Source organism: Gallinula chloropus, assembly GCF_964237585.1.
Source record: "Gallinula chloropus genome assembly, chromosome: 1".
Lineage (NCBI taxonomy): Eukaryota > Metazoa > Chordata > Aves > Gruiformes > Rallidae > Gallinula > Gallinula chloropus.
The window spans coordinates 125,010,887-125,038,416 of NC_140085.1; the positions used below are offsets into that span (position 1 = coordinate 125,010,887).

The 27,530-nt window shown below is 36.1% G+C and overlaps 1 protein-coding gene across 4 annotated transcripts in view; it reads left to right on the forward strand.

Annotated features, from left to right (window-relative positions):
• Positions 1-27,530, forward strand: part of DMD (dystrophin) — a gene marked incomplete at its 5' end in the record, with an annotated part of 1,290,802 nt that overhangs the window by 918,172 nt on the left and 345,100 nt on the right. For 3 of the 4 annotated variants that reach the window (XM_084279200.1, XM_084279202.1, XM_084279199.1), the window contains 2 exons: positions 3,233-3,341; positions 21,948-22,183. In XM_084279200.1, coding sequence (XP_084135326.1) covers positions 3,233-3,341; positions 21,948-22,183 — 345 coding nt within the window. The remainder of the gene's footprint in view (positions 1-3,232; positions 3,342-21,947; positions 22,184-27,530) is intronic. The other variant, XM_084279201.1, reaches the window with a different exon arrangement.

Consider the following 27,530-nt stretch of genomic DNA (forward strand, 5'->3'; position numbering starts at 1 on the left):
CTTCCTTTTTTTCCCCTGATTTCCTTTATTCACTAGAAATCTACCTATTCTTTTCAATACATAAAGTAGAGGTCCTGTGAAATCCTTCACACTACAAGCCTCTCCTGTGCTGGAAAACAGTTTGTGTGAGGGAAGTAAAGATATCGGTGCAATTACGTGTATTGTATCTAAATTGATGCTATTCTTGAGTTTCCTAATGTTTAGCCATTTATCTTTGCAACCTTTGTCATTTACTCTCATGATGTTTTGAATGACAGTTAAATGCCATTGGTTTATATTGACATGTGCATATAGTTATGTCACTGAAATAAGTCCATTTTCACACCTTTGCTCAGCATGCTGGAAGTGCTGATATTGGAGTTCTGCAATGCAGGGTTGTAAAAATATTTTTTGTTGGCAAATGAAATCCTAGTATGTGCTGATTCGAGAGTCAAGAATGGGATGAGATGTGTGATCCTTTAAGCACTAGCACTTTAATAATCAGACCTATTCACTTTTATAAAATGGATTTCATGCTTTTAAAATGCATTTCTGTAAAGCTTTTGCAGGTGGGGAAGGGAGAAGTTACTGCTGGTAACAGTGCATTAGAAAGAACCTAAGCCCCAATCTCATGACTCACAGCACTTAAACACAGCAGTTTATTCAGGAAAGGATTTCTGTGGCAGTGGAAGAGCTTTAGTTCCTTTGCCATAACACTCAATTTGTTGTTTCCCATGTTAGATGGCGAGAGTAAGTAGTGAGGAATTCATTTCCCCTGTCTTCAGACTTGCATTTAAAAGATCACATCATTTCTCTCTCTGAATACTCCCATCTAGTTTTAGTGTTGTCAGGGAGATTAGTTCATGTATGAATGTTAACCTCACTTAAATTGGCACGGTGCTGGCATTTAAAGGAAATCGATAAATCAATAGATGTGTTCCTGGATGCCACATATTTTGATGTTCTTGCATGTCACCAAAGCTCTAGAGCTGCAATTACAGAAAAATTGTGCTCAAATAAGTCAAAATTTTAATGCATGCATGCCAATTTGTGGCAGATTCAAGGTTGGATCAAACTATAATCCTGGTAAGTGTATGGAACAAGCTACTCTCTTATTAGCGGTGTCAGTGTTGCCTCGGAGAGCCCTCTCTAATGTCGGTCGTAGGCATGTTTTATGTTTTGTCATTACTGGAAAGAAGTTCCTGGCTCACATTCACATGAATGATTAAGCAGCTACTCATAGTGAGAACCAATGTTATATTTATAGCATTCATATCTCCTCCCCGCATCACTGTGAGTGTATTGTAAAGGAGCCAGATTTTGATGGTGTAATCTCTCCAGCTTTTGTTTTTTAAGGGGTCTCTGCACTCTCTGCTACTATTGAATTAATAGGTATTGGAGCAGTCCTTTGCATTTTAGGCACTGGAACTAGAGTCTTGGGCTACAAGAGAAAAAAACAAAAAGAATTTTTAAAGAGATGATGAAGTGCATCCGAAGTGGGTGTTTCTGTGTGTCTGTAATCCACACAGAAGTAAAACATATGTATGATTGTGAGTTGTCATACGACAAGTTGCATTTATCATGCATTTTCTTCTTTTCTGCATAGCACTCATAGTCTATTATCAAGTTGAATGATATTCTTGACTTTTGATTTTATTTTTAATGCAGGTTTTCAGCTGCTCTTAAAGATCTAAAGTTGCTTTATTCCCTAATGCAGAATTATATCTTTTCTCTCTTGCCCTATCAAAAAGCATTTGCACAAGCAGCTGCCCAGAGTTTATACCAGGTAATATTCTGGCTTCCACTGACAACAGATACAAAAGAACTTTGCAGGTTTAGAGTATTTATGGCAAAGCTTAAGGCAAATTCTCGAACTGCTCCCCTGAAGTAGCAGACTATAAAATTGTGCTGCCTTAGTGTCTGTGGGTGTGTGGGGTTGTGTGAGTGCACACTGCAATTTGATGAGTATTGTTTCATTTCCTATTGACCCCTGTTGTCTTAGGCTCCAGATAATTAAAGTACCTTTCTTAGTGGGCATCATGCTTCTATCATGGCTGGATTGTCATGTAGACTATATATCTAATTGTGAGCTAGACACAAGAATACTAAAAGCATTCCTGAGTGGCATTGGTACACTCTGCTGCTTTTAGTAGCAGACAATCAGCAAGCAGCTTAAGAAAGAAATGCAGTCTTTGTTTAAGAAGTTTAGAAATGCCAGCATAGAATTACTGATATTTCATCTTTTCTTACAGTTCTTAGAGCAAGGAAGAAAGAGGGGTAGAAACAACATTTTCAAGTCTAAATGCCTCTCAGGGTTATCCGAGGACTTCTGTAACTCACACTCCAAACTTTCACATAGGTTTTGTTTAAAGGTAACAATTTAGCTGTTACTGGTCAGGACTGGATGCCCAAATGCTGAAGTCTGTGACTCCCTGAATAGTTCTGAGACTGATTTGTTTGGGTTTTTTTTTTTTTTCAATAACTGGAAGAATGTAGTCTGCATTTGATATTACAAATTGCAGTGGTTTTATTGCCAATGGTTTTCCAATACATAATTCATCTTTCTATTTTGATTTTTAAAATGAGCATCTTATGTTTACGGTGGTAAAAAAACCCCACAACAACTCTTACGGTATGTCAGAGAAATCATCCTGTCTTCCCTAAAAAGGTGTAAAGGCCTGCTGACCAGGGGAAGTCAGTGGTCCACGGGAGTGTGGGACAGCAGGGGCTCTGCACTGGGCTGCAGGACAGGGTCTCACTAGCCAGGCCCTCTCCTGCTGCCCCTAGCCAAGAAGCAGGGCAGGCCTGGGGGCTCACCCTGTGTTGGGGGTCAGGATCAGGCCCTGTGGGAAGAATCAAGAGTCAAACATAACCCCAGGTGGGCTGGTCAGGGCTGTGGGGATGGGAACGAGCTGGGCTTGGTACAGACAGTCAACCGGTGTTTGAGGGGAGGCAGTTGTGTTGCCTGTAGTTTGTCCCTGAGCTTCAGCAACTGAAGTTAGAGAAGAAAAGATGCTTTGAAGACCCACAACACCATGAAGCTCTTTTGTACACCAACTGGGAAGATTTTACTTACCCCCTCTCCTACTTGTGAAAATTGCTGTTTCTACCTTTCTGTTTGGGGTTTTTTTTGAGTGGGTTTTTTTTAAGATTAACGTGCTCCATCAGCTGGAGGAAAAAAGGTAATGTATTTTAAATTTATTTATGCTAATTTATGTATCATTATTAAATATATTTTTATTTTCTGTTTTAGAAAAAGTTAGAAGACCTGAATGCTGACTGGAAGGCAATAAACCACTTAATTCAACAACTAAAGGAAAAGCCAGCAGAAGGAGCGGTTGGCCTGCTCTCACCAGGTGTCTGTAAGTGCTTCAGTATATACATCTTTTGAAATTAATTACAAATCACACCGTTAAAATGAAAATGACTGGAGACTGTCTAAATTCATTCTGCATCCTTAAAAATTTCAGCTTTAGCTCGTAAATAGGAGTTGTGCTGGTGTTACCTTCAACTTGGGTATTATCATTTTCTTTTTATTTTGTGTAATATGCCCCAGAAAACAGATTATACTATGGATTTGATGTAAAGATTGCAGTGTGCTTTTCAAATTATTACTGTTTGAAAGTCTTGTTTCTTTTTTTTTTTTTTTATAAGAGATTTTAACTTCCTACTTATATTCATGGAGGACATAGTATGAAGGGAAAATTATTGAAATTAAAAGATAATAATGTTACAGGTCAAGCGGATGTAAATTGGTCACAGAATTAAATTCAGTAATGACTTGTTATGGTATAGCAGTGCACTGAGACTGTTTCAAGGCAAGGCTAATGTATTCCTAGAAAAGGTTTTATGACACCATGATAAGATTAGTTCTGCAGTTAAACATTAAATCTATCATATACATTTCTGGGTGTCTTAAGTTCATGGATCCACAACAAGAGACTTGATCTCCATTTTATTTAAATTATTTTTAAGATATTTATATTTGATTCTTCTCATATGTCTTTGCACCTGCTGGTTCCCTACAAGGATTACAAACTCATTTTTATCTCCTTCATAAAAGAATTTTATTTCCCACTGCTTTCCTTTGAAGTGTGGCACCCTTTGAAACATAGGTGGAAAAGAAATTCATAATGAAAGCACTGGGTTAAATGTGAGTTTCCAAAGTCTACAAGATTCTTGATATTGAAATATCTCAGTTGTTTGGATGAAGAATGTTACTCGCCTGTACAATTTGTAAAGCTGTAGCAGCAGGAAAAAAATACATCTTCTTCCTCCCCCTGCTCCCTATTGCCTGTAACTTGAGCTATGATATAGCTACAGTAGTCACCTGGATTTGATTGCTTGTAGGATGTTGATCCTTCTTGCTTTTAGCATGTTTTAAAGAAGCTGAATTCTCCCCTTCTACTGGTGACTCTCTAGGACAGCAAAGCAGCAGTATCTTTTTATAGAGAAGTAAACAGCACTACACAGACAGAATCCAGAATATGCAGTACCAGAAGATGGTCCAACTTCTGTCAGCATAGCATATGCCAATTCAAGCAATGCTGGTATCTTGCTTATGATGTGTTGAGTTTTACTAAATAGGAATTATCGTTTAGTTTTAGTCATTTAGAACTGCTGTGGTTCCGGTGGCAATCATTTCACTTTTCTAAACAGGACTAAATAACTACTGGTAGTTTTTAAAAACTTGTAGCACTGTGGTATCCTTGCTTTACAGGATTTTGTTGTAGAGCATGCTGTAGAAATTAATGTAATAACATTGGGGAGCTGAAGGAGGTGCATAGTAATTTTTTGCTATGCTGGGTCTCTAAACTCACTGTGTTGGTTTTGGACATCTGCAGGTTATGTCAGATTCCAGGGGGAGGGAATGTTGGTGAGTTGTATATTTTCTGTTACAAAGGAAATGATAATAGCAGAACAAGAGAGAGAACACAGAGTAGTAGTGCAATACGTCCCTATGTTAACTCATCTTTAACTGAAAAATTGCAAAATTACTCTTTTACCTTATGCCAAGGTGTAGGCTCTGACTGCTAACATTTCTGAGACTCAGCAGATGGAATTATACATGCAGAAAATTACAGCACTAGTGTTCTAGAAAGGATTAAGCAGGAAATAAGATTGATTTCCTTCCTATTGCCAAAAGAACTTAAAATTTGAACCTGTGCTTGTAACAATAATTCATAATTTTTCTTTGAGTCAATTTATTGCAATCACATCATTATAGATGTATCACCATATAACTGTAGAGTTCAGAAGGGACCTGGGGAGACCTCTCTATTGCTCTTGTTCACAGCACAGTCAATTAGTGCAGACTGCTCAGGACCGTGTCCAGTCAGGTTTTGAATATCTTCAAGGATGGAGACTCCGTAAAATCTCTGGGCAAGAGACAGCAGGTTTCTGCAAAGGTAGAAAGTGGTGTGTGTTACTAAATTATGTTTGTAGTTACTTAAAGGGGAGGAAGGGCTTGAGTGTTACAGTTTTTGTTGTGCTATGCTTTAAGAACTGCAGTTATTTTAATGATCTTTTGTGCCTGTGGCAGGGGGTTGGAGCTCTATGGGGTCCCTTCCAACCCATGCCATTCTATGATTCTATGATTCTTGAGAATCATGCATTGGATGCACATAGCAACTTACTCTGCCTATGTGAGAGCTAGCTTTACTTTAACCAAGTGTCACAAAATCTAAACAATCTCATTAAAGGTCATTTTAAAAGAAAGATGCACTGAATTATTTTTGTTAGGACTCTGAAACAATGGCAGTATCTCCTGTTGATAATTATTCACTTCCTGATTCTCTAGGGAATCTTGTGGACATCAGAATTTACTAATGTTGACATCTGTGTTTGAGACCAGGGAATGAAGATGTAATTGGCTAGCCACTACTGCTCTGTCAGGTATCATTTGGTTTAGGCTGGCTACAAGAACCCAGCCAGAGGGCTTTACTAAATATACCATCTGGTGGCAGTTACAGAGGTAAAGGACCCTATTTATAATTATTTCTAGGTCTACGTATTATAGTTTCTTTGTCAGAAGCAGCACTGAAAAAAAAAAAAGTCCTTAATATCCCACCAGTCCAGTGTGCCCTCAGGCATAATGAACAAGAACTGCTTTTCCAGCTCAGAAAATGTACTTAGCTGAAGGGTACGTCTGAAACCTTAGCAAAGATTGACTTCCAAGACAAGATGATTCAGGAAGGAAATCACACTTGCTATCTGTACTTGACATGATAGCATGAAATTGTGTGAATGTCTCTATCCTAATATCTTGATGCATTGCTTAGCCAGCAGTTTGAAAACATTTTATGGCAGAGAGAAATCCAATTTTGGAATGTGCATTTATGGGAGGGATGGCTTTTAACAGTCTCATTAGCATTCATATGTTTTCTTTTGTACCAAACTGCTATCACTGTATTTATTAATAAATTAGTCACCCATGTAACTATACTGTGGGGTGAAAACTTTTGGCCACTTTCATTTAAAGCTACACTTGAAAATATAGTTTCATAAAAAGGATGTGTTTTTCTTTTCAATCATGCTGTACTAGAGGTTAGTCAATCTTTAAAAATAAACTGTGAAGAAATACAGCCAGAAATACTTAGTCAACTAGTTTTACATTTTGCACATACAGCTAATAAAACTGTGAGCGGTACATTATATTGGTGCTCTTGTAGTTTAACTCATTCAGTGAAAAGAACTTTGTGTGGAGTAAATTATTTTTCCCCTGAATTTTTACACAAGATTTTGTCTTTCTGTATAAAACACCTACTCAAATGAAACAGAAACAAGTATAACTGTGAAATATGAAGAAAAGTAGTGTGAAAGGTAGTGTCAATTCCAATGGTGAAATTGTCAGTTTATTTACAGGTCTAAAAAAGGATAAAGGAAAGAGAACTGGGTTTTTTTGAAAATTGTAGCACAGCTAGAGATGCATTTAATGGAAAGGCTTTATATGCACCATTAGTTACCATGTATTTAACCAAAGAATTTGTTGAAAGCTAATACCGTATCCCCGGAGCTTGTAGCACTAGCCATCAGCTTTAGGTATCTTTCCTTGAATGCATACAGTCAAAGCTGTGCTGTCAGTGTAATTTGCTTTGGGAGTAGCAGTCAGAGACTGCAGGCACAGAGCCACAGGCTGGGATTCCATGTACAGGGGAAGGGTTTTCAGGATTTAGAATGAATAAGGGAGAACAGAGAGGGGTGATGTATCAAGCAGAGTCCATTAGAAGCAAGTTTTAACAGGATTGTGAGCCACAGTAACTTCACCAGCTGATTTAACCAACACAAAACTCACCATTTATTTGCCTGTGTCAGCTGGGATGTAGGGGAAAGATTCACAGCAGTCACCTCCAGAGTTGTTATACCTCGAGTTTTGAAGTTTGAATTGAAAGGATATTTGTAAATCTGGGGCCTCTAGTGATAGCAGGATTTCATTTGCTTGTCTTTTGATATTTTAGTTGAAGACATGCGTATGACGTTATGTCTCCTCCTGTTTAGGAAAGTTTAGTTTGCCTCCTATTTCTCCATGAAACAAGTCCCTGCCTGTACCAGGCATTCTGCTTTGTTCTCAGCTTATAAGATCTTACAAAACAGTTTGTGAATAAAAATCCATACTCTTACTCTCTAGAGTATGTGTACCACGGTGGGTTAATACAACTGAATTACACATGCACTGCTTGGAATGTGAGCCAACGTAAGAAACATGCACTGGTGCTACTAACAAGTTCCCAATACTGTAGGTTTCTGAGAAAAAATATCAACAAACAGAAGCATGGATGTGAAAATGCATTGATGAAATAAAATAAGGTTTAAAACTAAAATCCAGTGACCTCAGAAGCTGCAAGTGGTTACTGTCCATATTTTATGCATTTGGAATTTTCTTCTATTTTCATATTAAATGCATAGTTGAGTGATGTCTTATTCTGTATTGGTTAGTCCTAAAATGGAGAGATGTACATATTGTCCTGCATTATGAAGACTGCTCTCCTGTATCTCTGATATGATACTTGGTTTAGCCTTTTCAGCGGGGATGAGGGATTCTTTGATTTTGAAACTGTTAACTGTTGAAATACATTCACTCCATGGATTTCAGAGCTGGATCATGTAAAGTCCCACTGCCTTTTTAAAAACAAACAAACAATTTGTTTTTAAGAGATGTTCAGGAAACAATAACAAAAATGTAAGAAACAAAATGACAACAACTAGCTTTGGGCAAAAATGCACAATAGACAGTTTCCTTTTTTGTAGTATTTCATTGCTAATGTGCTCTGAAGCAGTCATTGTTTCTATGTTATGCACAGTGCTTGAGTGAACACATATGCTGTAGCTCTAAACTCTGCTTCTCAGAATTTCTAAATGCTAGTCATAAAATCTTTGTGCATTTCATTGTGTGCACCTGAAAAGTTAACAATGTATGTATTCAGAGGGTAAATTAAAAGCAAATGTACAAATCAGATATTAGAGTGTCTGTATTGTTTATAGCAGCTGGCACAGTATAATTGAGACCAAGAATACTCAAAATAATTCCCTGGGGAAGACTGAACAATCTAGGAATGTGTACATCTATCTACAGTGTTTTCAATGCTAATGCAAGCAAGTGTTGATATTTAAAAATACATCACACATAACATTCGCCATTTAAAAGAACTGTGTCATCAGCTATTAAAATGCTTTTGTTGGGGACACGGTAGATACTTAATTTTGCAGAACTATTCTCCACAGACTTGAACAGCTAAAAATCCACAGCCTGCATCTGTTGTGATAAGTGGTTCTACACTGAATTAGAAGGCAACTCTACTGCCACTATTCCATTTTAGTTAACATTAACTTTAGGATGCCGGTAAAGAAGATCACTAACATGAGAACTGTAATAGAGAGAAATATTGTTTCCAATAATCCTCATGCCCATAACTGTATAAATTCTGATACCCGCACATCTCTCGAGGTCCCTTCCAACCCTTACAATTCTATGATTCTATGATATGGAATCTAAATAAAATATCCAATTCTAATATACCAATATTAAAATTATTGATATATTATATCTAATATATATTAGGTAATATATACATAAAATAATTCAGTATGACTCTATCAAAAGTTTAACTGAAACAAAATGCAAGAGAGAAGATCATCAACAATGAGCAGTAGACAATATCTTGAGTCCTTGAATCAGCGGAGAGCAGTAAGAGTAGGTTCTTAAGTCAATTGGACTATGTTTGCTCACTCTTCCATAAAGTGGAATAGTAAAGGAATATGTTTTCTTTACCTTCTTTTGGTTGCTTTTGGATGAAGGAATAAATAATGATTTAAATAAATAATTTCTTAGGTTTTAATCATTTGCATTACAGGCTTCTGTAACAAAGACGTTCACAGATGCCAACCTGAGTTGGCCCTCTTAGGTGTACATTGCCATATATCTAGTTGCCCCATTGTGTTCAGGAAGGAACTTGCCTGATTATTCCATCTGATTTTCATTAAGAAGCTTTTTCACTTCTAACACATGTGCCACATCTAACAAATAGCAATATGGCACAAAACTGAATCTGTTACCATTTGATTGGAGATTTTTCAAGGTCAGGACCCAGTTTCACAAGCAGTTCTATTTTTCAATACAGCTGACATCAGACACAAGCTGAAGACAAACTTGTCTAATAAAGCTTTCAGATTCCATTTTCTCTCTGCATATAGCTTCAGGAATCTCTGGAGGTCATTCACAGCATGTGCTGCAACACCAACAGGGAGAAGTAATGAAAAGAGTCTAGATAAAAAGCTGACACTATGCCTTCAGATCTGCGTGAATAAGAACATAGTAAGTGAGTTTATAAAAACAAATCTCTATGATTCTCAGACTTCCTATCATGATCTTTGTAGCATATCTTGATGTGAGGATTTGTTTCTGGATTATCTGACAGGTGAAAAATACATGCAAAATATATCTAAGCCCTAAAACCCCAATTTAAATCAAAAGAAAGAAGGTTACAACTTTACATTTAACATCCTGTTTCAGGGATCTCGCAGTAGGTTACTTGGTGAAACAGATGTGATAGTGCAGTTTACAAAGGAAATGCAGAATTATTTGGTTTTCTTTTTTTTCAGGTGCTCAGTTGATTAAATAAAACTTGCTCTGAGTTATTACTCAGGTTATACCTATGATGAAATGTAAATCAGGAAGTGAAAACAGGAGTTGGCTGCTTTGCTGTTATTAAAGACAGTGTGGAATCTAGGTCTACTTTTTTCTATTGTATAACAAATTGTTGAAAGTGCATCTGTCAGGATTTATGATGGAAATAAGTTTAATGCTATCATCAGTCTTTCAAAGGACTGCATTCACCTGTTCCTTTTTTAAAATATGATCTGGTATTTTCTTCTAAGGAGTAGGCTTTGCAGCTTGTTTTCTTTCATTTAATTTCATGATCGATAGTTAGTAGTAGCAGGATATGCATGATTCATTTTTTTTAAATCCTATGAAATGTAAGTGATAGCATACTGTAGGATTCATCAGACTATTATTGATAACCTATACCAGAAATCTGGCAACAGTACATTTGCATCATTTTTTAAAAAAGAATGAACTTCAAAAAGAATTTTTCAATTCTAACAAATTCAAAAAAATTAAATCTGGAAGTTATGGAAAAAGGGATTGTCATTAAATTTCCACCAAGAAAAGTATCCATAATGAAATGGTAGCTGATGATCTTTTTTCAGATTTTCTACTCAGTTTCTAGTTTTATATCACACACTTTTTTCCATGCTTTAAACCCACTCTGTCTCTTTCCTTTCTATTTTGTTACAGTAATCTGAATAATATCTGACTGCCCAGATAGCATGGCTTTCAAATAGCAGTAATCTCTATTTTCTGTTTCCTTTTATATACTAATTAGGTCTATTGGCAACTACATTAAGTGAAAATATCTTCAATTTTCTCAAATAATAGAAAGTGATAGGTCTTCCTGCATACGGTCCTTTTGACCTGTGTGCTAGTCTTTGTTGACCTGTCTGTAAAAAACACTAAAGCAAGCTGGCTTTTCCTCCTGAGAGCAGCAATGTTCAGTGCCATCCTGGTCACATCCTCTTGAAAAATGCAATGCCTCTTTGCCATCCTTCCTAATATTTCTGTGTTGATTGGAGCTACCACAGAGTTAGGTCTGATCTACAGAGATATGTCTAACCAAGGAGTGTGAGCAAGTGTGGTCACAGATAACAAACCGAGTGAAGGCCACAGGGAATGATGAAGAAAGCTCATAATTTTTTCTAATGTTTCTGCTCTAGTTGGAGTTCGTGAGAGGATGAAAGAAAGACAGGCTTGTTTCTTAAATGATAGAAGGCTAAAATGAGGAAACCATGGAGTGGTGAGGTACTGGAACAGGCTGCCCAGAGAAGTAGTAGATGCCCCGTCCCTGGAGGTGTTCAAGGCCAGGTTGGATGGGGCCCTGGGCAGCCTTGTGTAGATCCAGGCCTGGAGGGTGGTGTCCCTGCCTGTGGCAGGGTGGTTGGAGCTCTATGATCCTTGGGGTCCCTTCCAACCCAGACCATTCTATGATTCTATGATTCTATGGCAAATGAAAACCTTCTCCTCCACTCCAGCTAGAAAATTCTTTAGTCTTGCTTTTTTAGATGATGATTGTCACTAAAGTACCAGACTGCTGTCTTTGCTTGTGTCAGTGTGGCGTAGCAGGGAACATGCTGATGGAGATGTGCAGGAAAAGAGTTGCATTACTGACATTTCCTTGAGCAGTTCATCAGTGGACAGATGACACTTGAGTTCCTGAAGGCAACTTTTCCTAAGGTCAAACTAAAATAGCTGGAAGAGCAATAGAGGTTAGTTTGACCTGAAAAGTAAGCGTTATATGTGTTTTTATGAGAAAGCTTGACAAGCGTTCCACAAAGTAGTATGAGGCAAGATATGTTAACATATCTGATGATATGATAGGATATGATAAGAACAGAAGGTGCTTGCAGTGGTTTGAGGACTGACTTTATCAAAAACAAAGTGGCAGTGATGAGGGTTGCCTTCTCTAGCTTTGAACAATTGTTTTTAATTCTGCAGAATTTTTCTCTAACAATAAAGGTAGACCTGGATTTTTTTTTTTTTTTAACAAATGCTGTAACGCTGTTAAATTAGCTAATAACTGAACTTTAACATTTCAAAGCTTCTTCAAACCTGTTCATTTTTTTTTTTTTTTTTTTTTTTAGCTACCTTCCACTGGCTCTTTGGTATTCTTAAGAGATCACTTTGTATCTGTGTACAGTTTTTTATACTTTCTTCTTCAGAGTTCCCCTTGGATAGGGTAGCAATTTATGCCTGCTAAATCAGTTTCTGAATCTTACAAAGCTAGAGGTGATTTTCATGAGACTGTAAAAAGTTGGAGCTGCTGGCAATATGTGTTTTTCCTCATATCAAAGAATTAGCTGCCAACATTCAGTTATATGCCAATAGCAGTACACTGGAAATGTAAATTGTTGTCATATAGATTGACGTCCAATTGAAAGCTGCATACTAAATCAAGGAACTTGTTACTTTTACTAACAAAAGGAATTCTGAAAGGTGCTTGCATCATTTGTGACAGATGTTGTCACAATGTTTTTTACAAGGCAAGTATGTGACAAAATTTGATGGAACACCACAGTGCTATAGTACAAAACATTCATTTTTCATGAAACCCTTTTGTAACAACTGTAACAACTGCTTACTCAAAAAGCATCCTACTCTTCAGAAAAAAAAAAAAAAGAAAGGCCTTTTCTCGGGGTAAAAGACTACTGCAATTAAAAAAAAAAAAACAAACCCAAAAATCAAAAACCAGTAACAGGAGAAAAGCTGTTTTATAAAAATAGCATTTGTCTCCTTGAATTGAAACTCTTGAGCCCAGAAATGATGGTGTGTGTTTCTCGATAGTGCAAAACTTAGTTAGGGATGCAGGAATCAATTACTGAAAACACTTGAGGGGAAAGGAATAAATACAAACATGAAATTATATTTCATTATTAAAATATGAATTTAAGTAAAACAAAAAGCAATATTATTAGACGCTTTCAAGAATAAAATTGCTTGATAGTTTTTTTTTAAATTTATCAGACACTCCTTGTATTGATTCTGTCTATTACTTCAAGGGATCCCAAAACAGGATGGAACATTTTCACAGAATCACAGAATGGTAAGGATTGTAAGGGACCTCTGGAGATAATCTAGTCCAACTCTGAAGCAGGATCCCCTTAAGCAGGTTTTTCAGGATCACATCCAGATTGCTTTTGAGTGGGGCTCGGAGTGACCTGATCTAATAAAGTTGTTCCTACTTACTGCAGGGGGATTTGTCTAGATGACCTCCAACGGGCCTTCCAACCTAATGCATTCTATTATGGCAGTATTCTCATCATATCTTTAATATTCCACTTATAAGTATCTTGCATACAGAGAATGTATTTGCAGAAGATCTTTTCAACAGCATGTCATAATCTCAACTTTCTTCTGTGTAGCACTGAGTTAACTTCACCTTAATGGCATTTATGTTATGAAACATGCAAGCCTATTTTTATTTATATCACTCAAAATCTTTGTGTTACATTGAGTCTACCTATTGCTCAGATAGTAATGTATGTTCTTATTCCTGTTGCAGTCCAGTGTTTTTGACAGCAAGAGGTTTTCTTTACACTGGGTGAAAGCCATATCTAAACACCTTTCTGTTGTGTTTGGAGAAATTTGGAAAAACGCACTATACAATAAATAGCTTAGTCATACTTCTACATATGAAAAGTAAGACAGAAGAAAATTCTATTAGATCTTTCCTATGCTAGAGAAAGATAAGCCTGAGAAAGTGGGCACTTAACATTCTCATTTAAACTTAAGATATTTATTAATATAACAATATGAACATATCAGAAACAAGCATTTTAATGGTTATTTTTCATATATAGCGGTACACATTCACTTGTAAATACTTTTAACAGTTTTTAACCTTGACTTTCTACTTTCTTCTAAATCTCTTAGAATTATGGGGTCTTTAGTTTTGTTCCATCTACTCATCCCACTCTACAGACTATTTTAGATATAACTTTTACTAGTAATCCCATAAGTTTTTTTTTTACCTGTACTGATCTAAATTATATATAACCCATGACTTAATAGAAATCATTAGAAGTTTCTTGAATATGAAGTCTAAGCACTTAAATTGTATTTTGAATTGCTGACAGTAGCACATGTAAATATTCCCTGAAGCATTTCTGAAATCAAGTAGTTACCTGTTTATAAAAATTGCTGTCTATGAAAGATCCATGATACAGTTGTAAATTCCTTCTGGGAATTCTTTTTCTGAATAATCAAGGCTAAGACAGTCAGACATTGGTCAATCTGACACTGGTGTGTTATTTATACAGAAAATGATTCACTTTGAAATATTTTTTTTGTGTTTAAAAGACATTATGTTATGACACATGCAAGCCTACTTTTATTTATATCACTCAAAATCTTTGTGTTTCATTGAGTCTACCTATTACTCTGACAGATAGTAATGTAACCATTAAGAATATGTTAGAGATACAATGCTCAGAAGGTCACATGTTTTCCACCTTTAGAGCCCTGGGTGGAATTTCATCGACAATAATCTTTTAATAAACAAAGATCACCAAAAAAACCCCACTGTTACTTTCAAATTTCAAATTTGGGCATTTTTTTTTTTAAATAAGTTGATAATACTTATTTTAGCTAATCAGAGCTGTTGCCCATTGTATTTGTATTACTTTTCTATTTCTAGAATTAGTTCTATTACTTTTCTTTCAGAACTCCTTTGTGACCCAGAACACCTGTCAAGTAGCTGTAGCCCCCTCTGCAAAAAGTGTTGCTGGCAGTGAGCCCCTTGCATGAAGGGTTGTAGTGCATGGAAAAACTTAATGTACTCTCAACTTTATTCCCCTAAGTTTGAAGTACAGATAGAGCTGAGACTATTCATTTATTACTGGGACAAGTCTAAGGAATAAATCAGTCTCAGAAGCATCTTTCCACATCTCTAAGTGAAGCCTGCTTGGAATTTAAGAATTTAAGAATATGAGCTTGGATGTTCAAACCTTGTAGAAAATTGGCTTCAGTGACACAGCATAAGAGAAAAATCAGCCCACTTTAGTTGGTGATAGACCTTGACCTGTTCTATTGTGGAGTCTAGTTGCTCCTGACCACGTTCACAAGGCTGGGGTGCTGTCGAGACTGGCTTCCCATGAAATAAGGAACACCTGCCTCTTGTGCCACCTCCAAATCACTGAACTGCTGGTTTGCCCACGGGGGAATGCTCATTTGGTCTATCACTGGAGAAGGAAATGTTGTTTGTGTTAAAATAACAAATTCACTGAGCAATGTTGTCTCTGCATATGCTACAGGGTACAGGTATTCATCTGGTTTCCACAGTGGGTAAAACTCAGCTGGGTTTCCTTAACTAAAATAGAAATGAAGTTTAGTGAGTGTATGTACTATTATTCATCATATAAAGGGCTTAAGGCTGGCATATACCTTAATTGGTACCGCTAAGCGTGGAACTAAATCCCCAGGCTAGACATGCAAATTGAATTAAAATCTGCATCCAGTTGCTATGTTATTTCTACTCTGTTGAAAAGCTTTGACCTCATAGATACAGTTACCTTACATAATTAAAACTTCAACACTACTTAAAACATTCAGAAGGATGGTTAGGAGCATTCCTGTGAACTGAGTCAGTTCTACTTAAGGACTTTGACTTGAAAGGAGATGTTGGAAGGAGTTTGAAGCTTTTGGGAGTCTGTTCTGTTCCTGTTCAGTACCTAAATACGGAGTTTAATTTGTTCTGAGTTGTCAGTTTGACCCTCTCTTGAAACACAACACTGAAATAAGCAGAATAAAAGAAGGGAGGATGGGGGGGAAGTGCATTCCTGCAGTTGATTTCAATCTGTTTTTCTTATTTCTGTGCTTAGTATTTGAATATCAATTTCGTGACACCTTCCTCTTATACTTAAAGTATAACACAACACATTCAAATATTACCAGTATACTCTTGACTTTCAAGGAGTTGTCTTTCAAGGTTCAAGAGCAAGGTGAAAATCACACCTAGTTCTGAGTATTGTTGGATTGTTTTTCAGCTTTTTGTTAGGTATTTTATTTTTGGTATTTCCCTCCCACTACTTCTCTATGTTGTTCCTTCTTTGTTAGAGAGTAGAATGTACTAAGTTACTTGGAAAACTACAGGTTGGTGTGGTTTAATGTCTTAAATTCTAATTGTCCTTTTTTTTTTTTTTGTGGTTCATCATATCACAAGAGTGAACTGATAAAACCTTTAAATAAATTGAAAGATTAAGTCCTTATTCTGATGTGTTGCAGTAGGATAGAATTTTCTGCTGAGATATTTAAAAGCAAACCAACAAAAATATATAGTTTTGCATTTATAAATTAATTGCTATGGGGAAGAAACCCCAAGTCAACAAGCTATCCCCTTCGAGTCACAGAAACTATCAGTGCAGTTCTGGATAAATTGGTTCAGAATGAGATCTGTTGCCACATATTGTGTGATTAATGTTCATTTATATTTCTCTATTAATTTTAATTGATCATTTATACACTTCTGTTGAATTAACCCGTCATATATGTACAAACATGAAAGGGAAATAAGGGACAGATAAACTATTTTCAGTGATATTTTTGTTCTGAGGGTAGATAAATGTGAAAATAAACACACTCTGCAACCACTTCCAAAGGTAATTGCTGTAAGTACTTTGATAACTCATATGTTTTAACTTCTCAGTCAAAGTCATCCTTGGTGGCAGTAGATAACATATCTCCTTAAAAAGCTTCAAGATATTATACTAGACAGTCCACTCCTGCTAGTAACTTACTGACCTCTCTGTAGTATTTCAAGTTTCTTGATGCAAAAGAACTATATCAAAGGGATAAAAAAACTTAAGCCAAAATCCAGAGCAGTAAACCTATGAACATTAGAAGATTAGGAATACTCTCTTCTGGAATAGTTGCCACTGGAGGAGAAAAATGAATCTAAATGTTAATTTGCAAACTCTTGAGTATATACTCAGGTGAAAATATGTGAGATGCTAAGAGATGTCAGGCAATCTTATCAGACACCCTGAGTCTACTTATGAGGCTCCGTAAAGTTCCATTTCAGGATTTTTTTCTTCAATTTATCTGAAATACTGATGAGAATATAAATTTCCTCTGAGATGAGAACAACATCTGCTTAACCTATGTGAATGCCAAACTAAATGACTGTTTTCCTGTTGTCTAAGAATCTCTGAAGTTCCAGAGGATATACAAGGGCTTTACGTGAACTTTAGGCCAGATGGAAGTGGACCTAGGTATCTATCCCTTGGTAAAGACTAGAAGTCAACACTTACACATACTTTTCACACTTAATTGCTTTGGTAAAGTTCTGGAATGAAACACTTGACTATTTTTTTTAATAATTGCATGTGTTGTGACCATGATATGTAATGTCACAGCAAATAATGAGCCTTGTCCTGAATCACTTTGACCTACAGTATTATGAAGTTCATGTGAGGAGAAGGTAAAATGAAATGACAGTTTGGAATTGTTACAGGAAATTGTGACTGATCTGTAGATTTGAATTCTCATCCAGGGGTGAGACAATATAAAAAATTCTGTATATTTATGTCTTGGGTATATAATTTTCTCTAGGTGTCCAACAGATTTTTAATATCCAGCTCAGAGAGATGAAGGCATAGGAACACATCAAACACAGAAAGCTCTAAAGGACAACATTAAAACAAACAAAATAGACTCAAGCAAAACACTTTGAAATCTATAGAAAATGATGGTATCTTATGTTTTCATTATTTATTTCTAGCTGGTACTGTTTGTTTTTGTCCTTCAGGCAATTCAATGACATTCATGAGAGACAGACATGCTCAAAAACCTCTTTGCCATTTTCTTCCACTGCTGAACAAAGATGAAAAATACAAGAGCCTTCCAGTTGTAAACATTAAAAGAGTACAACCCAAGGCATTCTCTTTAAACAGCAATTACTATTTTGGCAGAAAAAAAACAACATTGTATATAATTCTGAGGGTATTGATGATTATTCTGTGGCCCTTTTTGAATTCACCTTGCTTTCAGGACAGAACAATGAAGATAAAGGAAGTGTTAAATAATGTTTTGTTTACTCAGTGATTTTCTGGGAATTGTTTCAGACCACTAAAGTTTGTAAAGTCTTAAGTGCCAATTCAGTTAAACTGAGTAACTAGTAGCAACACTTTTTTTTTCTAATGTTGAAATTTTTTTCCAGATTCAATATACATTATAAGTGAACAAAATAAGTGACTCTACAAATGATAGATTTCTTGTTTGTATGTGTATGAAAAATAACTCTTGTTAAGTTCCTTTTGCCTTATGATAACATTAAGTAGCTTTGTTTCTCATTGCCTTGAAGATCTTAATACAATATTCCCTCCTTTTTTGCTATTCCTGGTTGATGTGACTTTGTTTTAAATGCTACCTTTGTTTGATGACCCAAAGTTGGCAACTGTGTGGGTCCCATCCATTATTTTTTTTTTGAGTAATTCCTGGTCTGCCACAATGTGGAAGAAGATATCTTTCCTCCCCTGCAGCAGTCATTGCTAAACTCATTCCTTTATTTGCTGATAGCCAAAGGAAAGCTATGGTGTGTTGCTGTTTTGAGGAAAAGGGTGAGAGAGATGATGACTACAGCCAAAATGTGAAAATGTGATACTTAATAGTGTTGTGCTCAATAGTGTTGTGCTGCTTTCTAGCCAGCACAGGGGAAAACTTTGGGGTGCTAAACACTGTTCATTATTTATAGACCTGTTTCCCATCTCATCCAAAACAGAGTATGATTGTTGGGTGGATGCAATATGAATCCAAAGGATTCAAACTTTGACCTGTGAGTTGGAACCCTTTGCTTTAGATAATGTGCTGAATCCTCTGCTAAAATACATAAATTCTGCCAATTGGGTCTATGAGTGACTGATAGGTTCAGTACATTAACTTCTAGTCGCTGAAGGCTCTTCCTCTTATCTTGGATTAACAGCTATGGGCAAAGCGGCATAGAATAACTCAAAAGTACAGTTAAAAATTCCCTACATCAGGACTCGTTTTGTGGGGCTGACTAATCACATCATCTCATAGTGATTGAATTTGGTGGGGACATCTGGTGCTCACCTGGTTCAATGCCCTACTAAGGCAGGGTGACCAAGAGCAGGCTGCCCAGGATGATGTCCAGGCAGCTTTTGAGCATCTCCAGGGATGGAGACTCTACAGCCTATTTGGGCAACCTGTGCCAGGGTTAGAGTCAAAAAACATTTCCTGATGTTCAGAGGGAACCTTTGGTGTTGTATTTTGTTCCCATTGCCTCTTGTCTTGTCACAGCACACCACTGGAAAGAGCCTGGATATGTCCTCTTTGCAGTCTGTCCTCTGCCTTCAGATATTTATATGCAATGATGTCACGGCCCTTGAGTCTTCTCTTTTCTAGGCCAAACAGTCCCAGCTTTCTCAGGTCCCTTAATCATCTTTATGATCCTTCAGTGGTCTCTCTCCTCAGCTCTCTAGCTGTGTTCTGCTAGGAAGCCCAGAACTAGACACAGTATTCCAGTACTGAGTAACCTCTGCTTTGTTTGCATAATTTAGATAAATAGAGTAGCACAGAAAATATCTGGAGTAATTTCAACACAGATAAAAGAAAACCTGTTGAATATAGATTATTATTATTAATCATTCACATTTGTGTGTAAGAATATACAAAATAGAACTAAAAGGGTGAAGGAAAGAGATCCTTTAGAGCTACCTGTTTTGCTTTTGAAAATGGCTGATCTTTAACTGTATAAGATACTCTGCTATAGCAAAAAGTATGATGTTACAAAAAACCTCTTAGAAAACTCCATGCCAGAAAAATATATATCCATTTTTCTTATCTATTTGTTAGAACAGCTCTTTACAATAATTAGGGTGCTTCACAGCTATCCACACATAGGTGATTTTAAAGTACAGAAAGGAAAAGTGTAAGGTTTGCACTTCAGAAATGCAAAATGGCATGGATGGATAGATAAATACATTTCATTTCAATGTATGCCACTAAAAATCATCATTTGCAGGAGGCCCTTTTAGTGTAATATTGCCATTTATTCAGACCAGATAAATAGTGTGTATGATAATTTGGTAAATTGTTTGTAATCATACAGTATTTCTAATGCTGACAGCATTTTATGGCGCTTTTACAGTGACAGTCATTTAGATGCTTGTGCACAGCTTTTTCCCTTTCTGTAGTGCTGAAGAGGGTCACTGATTCCCCAGTGAAGTAACTCAAACTCTTTCTCATTAGTGAAAAATAGCTGCTAAATTCCTTGGCAGGATCAGTTAATGTTACTGATTCTTTTAACGCTTCAAGTGATTTTATGGACAAACTGTTGAAGCCTCACCTGCTACTCGAGTTTTCAGACTTTGCTGAACTGGCACAAATACCAGTGGGGAAAACCATCAAACTCTCGGAAGTACTAGAAAGCAAAATAACCGTTACTGGACATGAGGTGATGCTCCAGTGTTTGGGGTTTTTGGGGTGGTGGGGTGTGTGTGTAGGTTCCGTAAAAAAACAGGCATCCCACAGGAAGAGTGCAGGAAACAGGTTTTCTCTATTTTGCAAGGAGAGTCGAAAAAAATGCAAACAAGTATCTTGGTCCTTTAGAAATTTATATTTGGTTTTCCATAACCATATTCTGCAGTTCAGTGTTAGAAAACGTAGGCCACACTCCAGAGAGCTTTGTTTTAGCTTTCCTGGTTTAGCTATCATGTTCTGTAGGCAGTTGATTTAGATAGAGATTCTGTCTGAAGGGTAGGTATTTAGACTCTCTTTTCTAATGATTTAGCACCTTAGTGAAGCAATGCAATGTATTATTGTGTTTTCCCTCTTTTAGTGTTTTTCATGTTTGGTTGGACTTCTTAAAATGAGAAGTAATCAAATACAAGTCAGTGTACCCTCATCTGCTGTAATATTATGCATAATGAATTGTTTTTCCAAGATTAACTGGAAAGCAAAAATTAACCAAACAGTTTATAGCTATCCATTTGTAAATAACAAAATTAAAGAAGTAAAAATCAGTCTTGAATTTCTGACTGATTTCCTGTTACTTGCCTCTCTGTCCACCTATGTTTACATGTCACCTCTCATAATTTTTGACTGGAGAGAAACATACTGTTCTTCAGTATTTGATATTTCCTCAATCCTGTCAGTAAATAATGAAGTGATTCTTTAAAACCAGACTAATAGAGCAAGAAAGAACATGAAGGAGAAAACTTGACCTTTTTCTCCAAATAAAAACAAAACATGAATAAATATCCAATTAACAGCATATAATATTCTCAAATTATGAGAAGGAAAAAATCAAGAACTGGCTAAAGCTGAATTTCTTGTTGTGTAAGCTCCCATAGAGGCTGTGAAGCCTGTGGGAAATACCTTGTGGGAACACTGAGAAGACTGTTGGCAAGGTAAATTCAGTACTATAGACTAACTGGAGACCATGGGAAAAACATGTTCTAGATACCTGATCAGGCTATGTATGTTCACATATATATATATTATATTGGATATTGCAACCAATTTTTTTCAAGCTGCTTCCAGCCTCAACAAATCTGTCCACACTTGGATTTTTGAAAATGACTCCTCTATAGCAATACTGACCTTCAGTGAGGGATTCTTACTACACTGAGAGATTTCCTAGTGTTGCTAAGTCTCCCTGGTCATCTAAGGGTGAAATTTGAATATGCTGAGAATATGGAGTCTTAAACATATACTATAACAGACATACTGTGAATGAACAAATTAATATATTCTTTAAATTTTCATATTTCTGGTAGACATAACATCAAGAAACGAGCCCATTTCTGTGTTTCCCTTTCTACTGCATAAATGCTGTTACTGAAATAAACATTTACCATAGTTCATTTACTCAGTAATTTTAGCATTTTTTTTCTTTCAGTAACTTCTGGTGAAACTGTTGCTGTGGATACACAAACCAGGGTAACCAAGGAAACCACCACCTTCAAACCAGAAATGCCATCTTCGGTGCTTTTGGAGGTTCCAGCCTTGGCTGACTTCAATAAGGCTTGGGCAGAACTCACTGACTGGCTTTCTCGACTGGATCGAGAGATAAAATCTCAGAGAGTGATAGTGGGTGACCTTGATGATATCAACGACATGATCATCAAACAAAAGGTATGAGAAACACATTTTCTTCAAATTGAAAGCCTCATGATCTTTATTCCGGATGAAACAATTTCAAAAGGAACACAGCAGGCATGATAGGCTGCAATATATGTACTTGTTACTTCAGTTACTTTATCCCATAAATGCAATTATTGGATCAAATGTTAAGATAATTGAGGAGGTAAAAATGAGTATTTAATAATTTCTCTGGTATTTAAAGCAGCTGTCTTTCTATTGTTTGTGCTCATTGTATTGTAAGAGTATACATGTCAATGGTTGAAATATAAAGCTCGTGAGAAAGAGGAAATCACATAGTAAACTCCAGGTTGCCATGAGGAAAGATACCCTGATTCGTACCTTCTCTTATGTTCCTTCTGTAATAACTTTCTAAAAGGCTTATATCCTGCTGCTGTTAGGTTATGAAAAGCTCCTCAGTTGTCCTAAAGAGAACAGCTCATTAATGCAAGTGTTTTGTCAGCAAAACTGTATCAGTGTAACTTATCTTTGAAAACACAAGAAAATATGGGAATACATATGCATGCAAGGAAAAAAAAAAAGCCAAACTTCAGCTATTCAGTAGCAATTTGGCATTATACAGCTTGAAAGTAATTACCTGCCTTCTAGATTCAACATTGCTCAATATAAAAGATTTGGCTTGCCTGTGCAAAACTTTTCAGTGTTACATTTTCACTTAGTTCAGTTCTAAACTGAGTTTAGGAGTTTCTATTTTATGATTCTCTTCTGCTTCTTCTTCCTCGTAAAAATCTGATTTATTGTAAGGAAGATATTAACATTCTTTCTCTTTGCTTAAATAAAAGGGAGAAGGCAATGGACACATTTTGCCTAGCATCTGTACTAACCAGTTTTATAAGAACATGTATATTAAAATATGCAGATGCCTTATAGGATTCATTCTGCTTGTTTTCTTATATTTCCCTTTTACCCACCCTCCATGGTTTAAACTTTCTATTTTTGAGGCTTTTGATTTGCTTTACCTTCTAGATTAGTAAAAAAAATTTTTTCATCTCAGTTAATGATCAACATATTTACTGTATAGAAATATACTGTGCTTTATGAATTAAAATAGGATGGATATATTTTAAGAATAAGTGATAGCTGCAGTACCACCTATACAGAACACTAGATTAAAATAGCTGTTATGTCATTTGAAAAGATTGAGGGCCAAAAAAGACTTGTTTGCACATTTTTATCTCTTCCAGAATTTTTTTTGGTTTTATAAGTTGATGTTGAATGCATGTTTCAGAATTATGTGGTTTTCTTCCTTATTCCTCATTTTAGCATACTATTCTGGCAGGCAAAAACCATAGCTTTCTTCCTTCTATCGGTGTCTCTTACTTAAAAGTGAAATCAAAGTATGAACTCTTCAGAATTTCAATTGTTATACATATTTTAAACCGAAATGGTTTATTTCTGCATTTCATCTTAACTCAATGCTAAAATAGTTTAACTGGTTAAGTCAGCGCTACTGGAGTCTTCCTCTTGCTTATGTTCCCAGCTGGGTAGCGGTGTCTTTCTGATCCCATGCTGTGCTGGTAACAAAACCAGCAGGAAAACTATTTTTTCTTGTGCTTACCTTTCTAATTGGCTGTGCAACCAAATGTGACATTTAATATATTCTCTGATGAAATGGAAGAATCAATATCTAAATATAAACTGGAGTTCAGTTAACTGTCTCTCTCTTCTCTAATAAATGTCTTAATATTGCTTAATACATGGAAATGAATGCAATGGAATTTTGATTCTCTTCCTAAATCTATCCCTGGATTATCAGGTGAGATCAGCAGACAGAATTTTCAAAACAGGCAAAGAATTTTAGGTTTCTCAAAAAAAAAAAACCCAAAACCTCCTCTTCCTAGTGTGTAGTGTTATCTGCAGCCGTATGTGAGCTGATGAAGTTGGACATGTGAGTACTTGGCTATTCTGAAAAGCCAAGCCAGATATGAACTAAGTTGGAAATCCAATAGTGCTTACCTCCCCGGAAACGTATGTTCTCTAAAAGATCATAGTCATGCATCTCCTGTGGTTTTGAATTAAAAGTCACTGAAAGTCACAGTTTGCATTGTACTCTGGAGAGTTTGTTGCATCTCTATAGGGATCTCAATAAGGTTTAACAGCAGTTCTGTCTTAGTAGATTATTTTTTTTATCAGTTTTTTGACCGCAGGTGTAAAATACCATCTTACCACAGCCAACTACTTTCCATCATAAAAATACATGCCTCATGAAAGTCATTTTATTGTAACACACCTCTAGTTACTCACCCAGGATTTAGCACTCTTCAAAGTCCTAGTCCCATTGGCATGCTACCGAGCTACTATTTTGGGAGTTTGTTTCAATTTCATATTCCTTTCAAAACATAGTGCTGCATTTCTAATACAAAATTGAAATGTCAAAGCAAACATTTTAAAAGCAAAGTATTCCCATATCCTAGCAGTGTATGTAACAGGACATTTTCCAAATCACCCAAGTAAAAACAAGTGACCTTAAGTTGTCCTTTGTTTCACAGCAGCATGTAATGTTGAAGCTAAGTCTCTGAGGGCACTTTGGTTAAGTTCATTTCGCTCTGATTGTGTCACAAGATCGTGGCCACTTACTCTGCTTTATTTTTCCTCCATAAAAGTTTAAAACACCATTAGTCCCCACTCAAACTTTACTTGGGTGTGATCACAGTGAATTGGTACTTTTGTGTGAAAAGCATGTACAAAGGTTAATTATGGAACTAAACAGATTAAAAAAGACAATTATTCAAAAAAAAGGTTGTTTTAGTGGCAGCTTCCCTATTGCTGAATGACACAATACCACTTAAATTCTCCTAAGTGGTGCACATAGAAATAGTAAAAGGGGCATACTAAAAGAGTAGCATAATGGCTATCCATTTCAAACATCTATAGTTAATCCTTCTGTCAAATGAGCAGTATGCATTTCTTTTAAACAAATGCGTTACATATTTTAGCTGTCTATGATTGTATATATCTTTGTTGTTAAGTTCTGTATAATTAAACTAGAAGGCGCAAAAAAGCTAGTAGTAGAGAAATTTAATATTAGCATTAGTGTCATCCATGTCATTATTAGAGGAAAATTACTGTATTTTGCTCATCTGCTTGAAGACTGATGGTTTGCAGGATTTTATCATCAAAGAAAAAAATGTAAGGCAGGCTGACAAAAGACTCATATGTTGTTTCTTTAGACAACCTTCATCTACAAATAAAATTCCCAGGAAATACTGAAAATATATTCTATGCCAAGTTGTAAGTAGCTGAGAGAATACATGACAGAATACGCTTTACACTGTTGCTTTCAAAACAGTCCAGATGTCTTATATTTGAAAGTCAGGTAGGGATTCTTCATAAAACAAAAAAGTGTGGATAGAGGAACAGGAAGATAAACTACATTATCTACATTATGGAGAAATGGAAACCTCTTCTTTCTTAAGACACCAACAAGCCTTTCTTCAGAAGCTCTCCTTTGGTATCATTGTGTTTGAGGAAGGCTATGAGCAGGAATACATTTCTACTGAAAGCAGAGAACCATGGAGGCTGTGTAAAACTTGAAGATAATTGACAATGCCATTCAAAGAGATCAAATACTATAATCTCCTTGAATTTTGAATTCTGTCCATGGATTTTGCCAATGCATGCTGTCCATCCAAACATTTTGTAACATGTTATTGAAAACATGGTTTTCAGTTGTACAGAATAAACACAGATACATTTTTTTTTTGCAAAAAGTATTTTAATAATAAGTAATATTTCTAATCAATTTGACTACAAACATTTTTCAGTGACTATTTTTGCCCATTGGTTCTAAGAATGTATGTTGAGCCTGCACTGTTAGGTGCAGATGAAGGGAATTAATAAAGTATTTATGTAGAGCGAGATCCACAGCCACGCTAGTTACTGAGGCTTTTATACAAAGAAGAGGAAAAGATACTTTTAGGTAATGATTTGTGTCACCCTAAAGAAGTCATCCAGAAAGATTCAGCAAATTTATTTCTACTCAATTTGTCACTATTCAAAAACTAGGTTTGATCTTCTGTCAACTAGAGAAGTAAACAAAGTTTGAATGAAGAGAGTGTTTCCACTATTAATTACCGAATTGAGTTTTCTGTTGCTGAGGATCTTGCACAGCTGATGATAGTAAAATAACTTTTAAGGAAAAGTATTGGTTTATAAACTGTGCCATTAACAGACTTGAGATGAAGGAGGAAGCTTAACTTCCCCCTGTTCAAGGATTTTTTTTTTTACCTATCCTTTGCCATAGTTACATAGCTTGCATTTCAGTATAGAACTTTATACATGCATTTTCATATGCAACCTTACCATTAATATCCTGATAAATAATAAGAATGGGAAGGGTTTCTGTTCAAACTGTTTTCTGACCTAACTTTTTGTGGAAATAAAAATACATTTCTCCAAATTTATACCCTGTTTTTACAGAAGCCATTGTAATTGCCAAATTAAATTTTGTAGTTCTTTATTGTGGGCTACTCTAAATATACTGACGTTCAATGAGAACTTGTAGTTACAGCCAGATACATTTATGTCTGTCCATATAGTTTATATCAGAAGTGTAAGCTAGAGGTAAGGTGAAGTCCTTAACCTTTTGGATCCTGTACTTTTACAGAGGTGTGAAGAAGTTTCACGTTAGTGACATACCCATAAAAAGACCCATGCAACACATCTTCAAATAATGTACTGTTGAGGAACATCATAGAAGATTTTACAATTGGAGCTGAGTATTTTCTGGTTTAGTATTCTGGTGGGCTTAAAGGGAGGTGTTTGCTGGTCTGGAATCAAAGTATGGTGCCAGTAAGTTGGGACTTGACATTCTTACTTTCAGGGGCATATTTGACCCATCTCTCTCTCTGCTGTCATGGTGCTTTGATGGTTGTTTTCAAAGCTTCACATTCTCTAGGATCTTCCATTTCCATATGAAAACACAGCTGCAGACGTTCCCTGGGGCACTGTTGGACCAGGACCAACTAGCTCCCAAAGCAGGGCTGGAGCAGAAAACGATTCTGCTGCATGCTAGAGGCTTCTTTGGAATTTTTGAGCACCTCCTCTGATAGCAGAACTCTACAAATGACTTTATGGATTAAATGCTTTCAAAACCTCCTTTACCTGTATGAATTGCACCATAGAATGTATTTGTTCAGGAGACTACTATATTTTATGTATATTTCAGGGTGTTATTGTTGTCTTATTTGACGTGGGATATCTATCAAAATTCTTATTTTATACTGTGTCATGCTGTTTGACTTTTAAAATTCATTTAAATTTATGTACTGGAAGGCTGATTTCAGTTTTTGAAGTGAATAAAAAAGCTAGCAAATGAACA